Source organism: Oikopleura dioica, chromosome 1 (assembly GCF_907165135.1).
Source record: "Oikopleura dioica chromosome 1, OKI2018_I68_1.0, whole genome shotgun sequence".
NCBI classification, from domain to species: domain Eukaryota; kingdom Metazoa; phylum Chordata; class Appendicularia; order Copelata; family Oikopleuridae; genus Oikopleura; species Oikopleura dioica.
In genome coordinates this window covers 5,535,267-5,541,760 of record NC_137291.1, presented here as the reverse complement: position 1 = coordinate 5,541,760, position 6,494 = coordinate 5,535,267, and the positions used below count along the sequence as shown (strand labels likewise).

The following is a 6,494-nucleotide window of genomic DNA, read 5'->3' as shown; positions in this document are numbered from 1 at the left end:
AATCAACGAAACGATTGAAGTCTTCTCTGAGTTCTCATGCGGTTTCGAAAATGGTAAGTCTGATCACATGGTAAAAATCAAACAAATATCAAAATGCAAGGCATTTTTCATGAGAAAAAAAATCTTGAAAAAAAGACGAGAAATTCTGGTCACAGAATTCGTTAACACAAGAACAATCTTTTAGCAACAACAACAACTTCAACAACAAGCACAACTACATCGACAACAACGACTACAAGTAAGTAGATAACAATTATCGCAAATATATCGAGATGCGATATCTATTGGAATATAATCGAACAAATTTTAAAATGACCTTTTTTCTTTCACCGAAAGAGAATGTGATTCTACCGCGTAAGTAAAAAATTTCGAGAGAACAAAAGTCGAGATTCTGATCAAAACAGAATCTGCTAATTCAGAATCAATCTTCTAGCTACAACAACAACCACTCAACAACCAACGACAACAACAACTTCGTCTGCGGGAAGCACTCCTTGTGATTCTGGCGACATTAACTTACAAGTAGGAAGCTTCTGATCTTTGTGTAAAATAACTTCGAATAAGAGCTCGGCAAAATGCAGCCCGGACCATTTCGGTATCTCTATCCACAGCTGTGTCTTTGAGAAATTAAACATGAATCCTTCTGCTGCCTCCTTGAGCGGGCCAAATGCAGCGACCAGTGGAGCCGTGGACAGCGCTTGCAATGGAACATTTATCAACGACGAGTATCACTTCGGACAGCAGGGAAAAATCGCCGACTGTGGGAACGAGATCGTCTACAATGCGACTCACATCACTATCAAGAGCTCTATTCAAGGCGTCGCTGGCGCCAAATATGGAGGGATTAGTCGTCAAAGAAGATTGAAAGTCGATTTGGCTTGTGTTTTCGAGCGGCTGATCAGAGTCGACTTAGGCCCGATTTTGACCTCGCTCTATCATTTCACTGTCGATTTGGGCGAAACGACCGGTAACTTCGACCTGAGCATCGACCTATTCAAAGACGACGCTTTCAGGAATGTTTTTCAAAGCTATTTTTATTATTACCGATAGAGCCGTTTTGAAAGACATTAAAGCGATCATTTCGCGGTCAATGAAACCATTTCCGTTCCGCAGCCTTTCTTCGTCAAAACTGCGCTAGAATCAGCTGGCGACAACTTCAAACTTCAACTCAACCGCTGCTGGGCCACCTCCACGTATATTTCGAGCACTCTTTTTCGTTAAAAATATGAATTTCAGCGACGATCCTCAAGACACACTCTCCTATTCATTCATCGACCACTTCTGCGGCAACAATGACGAAATCGCCGCTGACACTTTGGAAATCTTCGAAAATGGCGAAGAGAGCTTTGCGAGATTTAGGATGAACTCCTTCAAGTTCCTTGACGCTTCAACACTTTTCCTCCACTGCGATGTAAACGTCTGCGACTCGAGGTAACAATCAAGAGGAGTTCTTTACCTTCCTTCTAGCGTTGAAAATTGCGTCATCGATTGTTCCAGCGGAAGAAAACGAAGATCAATCGACGAGTACCTTCCTACAATCACTGCTGGTCCCTTATATTTGCCTTGATTCCGACTTTTCATATTTCGGTCTATTCGTTACATTTACCCCTCTTATTTATTTATTCTTTGAGCAGAACTTTTTCGTTTGTTTCTAAAATAAAATATTTATTCAATGATGACTTGTGAAAATTAACTCGAAAATAACGTAAATTAACGTAAAATAACTCAATATAAAATAGATCGCTAGTCGCAAAATCAGTTTTTCATAAAATCTCATTCTTTCGTTGAAGATTTAATTGTCTGGATTTTGAAAAATTTGAACAGTGAACTTCCAGGAAACGTAAAAAGAAAGAAACAGATGCATTTTAACTCGGAATTAATTCCAAATTGCGATTTCGTCTTTGTAATAGGTTTTAGTGAGCCATTCGGCCGAGGTTGTGCTGAAGCTCTTCGATTTTATGCAGAAGTTCGTGTTTTTCTCCGTACCTGAAAAGAAATCGCCATTAGTTTTTCTCATGAAAAGGGAGATTTTACCAGTAAGAGTCGTTGTGTCCTCGCCAGGACTTGTTCAAAGATCCGCCTTCGCCAGCCCGAATAAGCGTGATCATGATGACAGTAAGAGTCGTCCACCAGAGCCACTGGTTCTTTCGCAGCTCAGCATATCGCCAGCTGCCGTAGAAGGTACCGTTGTTGGTTGGGTAAGAGAGCTAGAAATTTTCTTCAGATCAAGAAAAAGAAACAAAACTTACAAATTGTCGAGGAATAAGCATTTTGGACGTCTGGTAGCCTGGCTTGGGGTAGAGCGAGTCGGCGAGGTACATGGAAGGCTCTTCTTTAGGGGCCACCCACTGGACTGGGTACTTGGCTGTAGAAGGGGATTTAGCGTTTTTCTTCAAGAATATTTTTACCCAAAGGAAGGCCATAGGCAGCCTGACCAGCGACGGCAGCGGGGAAGGTAGATTTTCCGGCGCTACGAGCGACCTGGAGGTACGGAAGGAAAAAACCCATCTGAAAATTGGAAATAAGAATGCATGACTATTACTAATTAGTAATTATTACTAATAGTCTATTAGTCTAAGTAAGAGTTTGAGACGAAAATGATGGAACCAGTCGCTGATTATCCTGAATCAGGTTCGCATAAGAGGCTGCTGAACCGGGATCTACTTCAGAATCGCAAGTTAAAGTCTAAGATACCAATTAAAAGCCCAATTTTCGTTTATTTCCACGAAGCTAGTCGCTTTGAAATTCATGACAAAATCATATTTTTGCTAAGAAAAGAAGTTGACAAGTCTTTTTAAAAGTTAAATAATTTATTTTGGACCAATTATGGTGGAGAAAGTGATGAAATTCATGCTTCATTTCAGAAAGAAGGTGTTTTCACAAAAGAAAGTTTGAGGACCTCCAACCACTCGAGGTTGAAGTATTCTTGATTGTGAGGACATCGAAAATTATCGTCCTCTCATTCGATGGAGTAACCAGCGCTCCAGATGAGTCTTCATTTGTCCGCCAGGAGCCGATCCCTGGCAATTGTGGACCTCAGATTTTTAAATTCGCATTTTCTGAAAAGAGTTTTTTGTTAAAACAAAATCGAGACAGGGTCTGAGCTCTGCGACCTGAGTAGAAAACCTGAGACTGGTCCTGAAGGTCTCAACTGAAAGCAGCGGCTTTTGAAAACGAAGCCGCTTCGTGGCTTTTCAGACCCTGACTCAGGTTTTTTCACAGGTACCCGAAGGTGATAAAGGAGTCTTTCAAGTTGAAACATGCTTCAGTGGAATAGGAATAATATTGATAGCGCAACCGTTTTTCGGTAGAAAGATATGCTGTAGGAGTGTTTCCAGAAATTATAACAAAGGCAGTTTTTCTGCTATTTTCTCCTCGAGTTCCCGATTTCTCGGCAACTTCCATTGACTTGGACGATGTTTATCGTCCCGAACGAGCGCGTTCCATTTCGGCTCAAAATTCTTCCAGCGCACATCTTCGAGGAAGTGTGAGCTCTTATTGCTTGGCAAGACGCCTTTCCAGTCTTTCGACTCCTTGAAAAGAAGTTCTAGCTTCTTTCGTTGCCAAGCTCTCAAGAGGATGATCAGCTCCTCATCCGTTCGCAATAACTCTGAAATTAACGAATTTGTTAGGACAAGATAAAAAGAACAATTTTGAGGAGTACAGAAAAGATGTTATTTGCTCGAGAAACGATTTGCACGACTTATTTTAACAAATTATGCACCGAAAATATAGATTTAGAACTTATCACAGCGATTCTAATCTCTGAGAGTGCTTTTCGCTAAAATTCTGGTCGTTATAATACGGTAAAATCGTAAAATTACATCTAAAATTCGAGAAGCCGCCTGAAGCTTCGAGTAAGAGAAAACTTGAGCCGCCCAAGGCGCGGCTATTTTGTCTTACTTTGCTCGAAGCCGCAAGATGCTTCTCGAATTTTAGATTTAATTTTGCGATTTTAACATTAGGTAACGACCAAAATTCCGGCGAAAAAGGACTCCCAGATTTTAGAACCGCAGTATTTTTCCGCCAGAAGGAACATGAGTTATATAAAATCAGATTCAATTAGAAAAAGTGACAATTTTAAATCATGTGTTCAGCAAAATTTCTATGGAAAGGTGAGAAAAGGATATTCTCCTAATGTTTCTCCTAATGTTTTTTTCCTCTCGAAATAACGCTAAACAAAATTAATAAAAAAGTGGTTCAATTGTTGACTGGTCTGGTCCGGAATGCCAAAACGTGGGTCGATCCTAGTCTTGTATTTATTGGAGTCGGGTGGCGGTTGTTTCCTATTGGCCGCTTAGAAGCCAAACACGAAATGTTTACTATCGATCAATTGAAAAGAGAGAGGCAGCTCATTGCGCAGCCCAGCCAGGCCGGCCTCATCGCTGCGCCGCCACTATTTTTTATTCGATTTTTGAGCTCTAAATTTTCGTTTTCAAAAGAGAAAATTCGCTACAGAATAAAAACTAAGCCCGCTTACAGTCAGGCAGTGAGTTGATAGCGCCCTGGCACTGTTAATTACTGAACTACAGGGCCTCTCACCCACTACCACAACTGTTCGGCGCTATTTTCGACTTCTCTCAGTTTCTTACTGTTTTTACTGTCTTAGTCTTGTTGTAAAAGTCACTGTATCTTCAAATCTCTTCTAAATCTCTGAAAAATTTATCAGCGGGAAATATAGCGAGAATATTCGGCGTAAAAGCCGATTTATGATTCGAAGAAAAAATCTCGTGAGGACGCGGCGCTGGCCAATCAGCGCCGAGTATTTTTTTCGGAAAAGTGAAATTCCTCAAATAATGACTCATTCAGTACTCTGCCCGTCTTTTTGGTTGTTTTCGGGTGGATTGGACGGGTTTTCGACACAAATGGATAATAAAATCAGGATTTTCATTAATTTTGTTATTTTATTTATTTGAATTGCTAATTTGATTCTTTTATCAAATAAATTATGATTTTTATTTTTGAAAAGAAACAAATTTTTATCCATTTTATGCGTTTTTTGAATATAAATACCAATTTTTAACAAAAATAATAGAATAATTTTCGTTATATTTAACGAAAATCAAAATCTGCCACTTATGGTCGGTTTTAGTAAAGATTTCCGTTCTTCATTTAGCATGATCATCATCAATTTTCTTGATTTACGACTTGAAGACTCGTAAAAATATTGACACCGACAGAAGAGTTTTAAGAAAGTCAGCTTTTTTTGCTTTTAAAACTGCCAGATTTCCGCTTTTTGAATTTTTTCCTTTCAAAAGCGGTCTTTTTGAGCGATTTTTTTGTGAATTTCTTTATTCAGTTTCAAAGGTCGTTGCGTCTCAGAGACGAGGTTTTTCATTGTGACGCGATTTTTGACTTTATGCCGGGAAAACGAAGAAAGATAAATACGAAACAAGCCACGCCACTTCAAATCTCTCTAAAGCTTCAAATGCAGTCTTGTTTCTTATCTTCCTGATTTTTTCCAAATTATTGAAATCCTCGAAATATCTTTGATGAATTTAAAAAACTTTTTGCAGGCAAAATCCTGACTTTGCCTGTTTTTATATTCAGCAGAAAGCCCGTAAAATTCTGAGTCGACTGCACTAGATTCAGACCGAAATCCTCAGAGGATGACGTCATAAATTACGCTAGAAGTTAGCGAAAATGGCTATTTCGGGCAAACTTTGAGTCACTTTTTTTCGACTTTTTTGACGGAGTTTTCTCATGTTCTATAGCTCAAATTGATTCTTATGAAAAACTGTACTAAGGTTTTTCATAAGTTTTCATTTCCTCGAAATTTTTTTTTCGGAAAATTCTAGAGCCAACTTTTTCAAATTTTTTTTCCTAATCCGTAAAAACCTAAGTACAGTTTTGAATAAGCTTTCATTTGAGCTATCGAACAAAGAAAAATTAAAGCAGGAACGCAGTTAATATAAGACTCAAAGTTTCGGCTTTTTGGAACTTTCTGACGTCATTTGTGACGTCATTCTCTAGAAAATTTCGAAAACGAATTGGTTGAATCGACTCCAAATTTTACGGGCTTTCTTTAGAGCTGAAAATCTAACCACCTAAGAATTTAGCTTGCAAAAAGTTTTTTAAATTCATCTTTCTTAGTCTGAGAATAAAAAAATGACCAGCACAAACAAGGTCAGCAATCGGAATCGACGGAGAACAATCTTCTTCCTCAAATCCTTGGTTAGACCCTGAAAAACCTAAAATATAAGCCGCCTAGCGGCTTTTTCAAAAAGGAATCCGCGGAGCGGCTCCGCATAACTTTCTTTCAAATCTTTTCTGAATTTCCGGCTTTACCGCAGATTTTTGTCTTCGTCTTGGGCGAATTTCTACAAGAAATCATTATTGTATTTTTGCATCCATTCATTGCTGTCCTCTTTTTTCTTTCTTGATCAAATCATCAGCTTGCTTTATTCATCTTCTCCTGTTTCTGCATAAAACAAGCCGTGCTCGTAGAGTAATTATCCCTGGGCCAACACATCCACTTGCCTAATCATCAATAT

The 6,494-nt window shown here is 38.9% G+C and overlaps 1 protein-coding gene across 1 annotated transcript; it reads right to left on the bottom strand.

Annotated features, from left to right (window-relative positions):
- Positions 1-1,771: 1,771 nt before the first annotated feature.
- LOC145699507 (uncharacterized) lies at positions 1,772-2,515 on the bottom strand. The gene is made up of 4 exons (XM_081776784.1): positions 2,409-2,515; positions 2,250-2,365; positions 2,035-2,207; positions 1,772-1,986 (listed from the first exon to the last, which is right to left on the bottom strand). Exons 1-4 carry the CDS (start codon positions 2,506-2,508, stop codon positions 1,914-1,916), a joined length of 462 nt encoding a protein of 153 aa, XP_081632910.1. The 5' UTR covers positions 2,509-2,515; the 3' UTR covers positions 1,772-1,913.
- Positions 2,516-6,494: the final 3,979 nt, after the last annotated feature.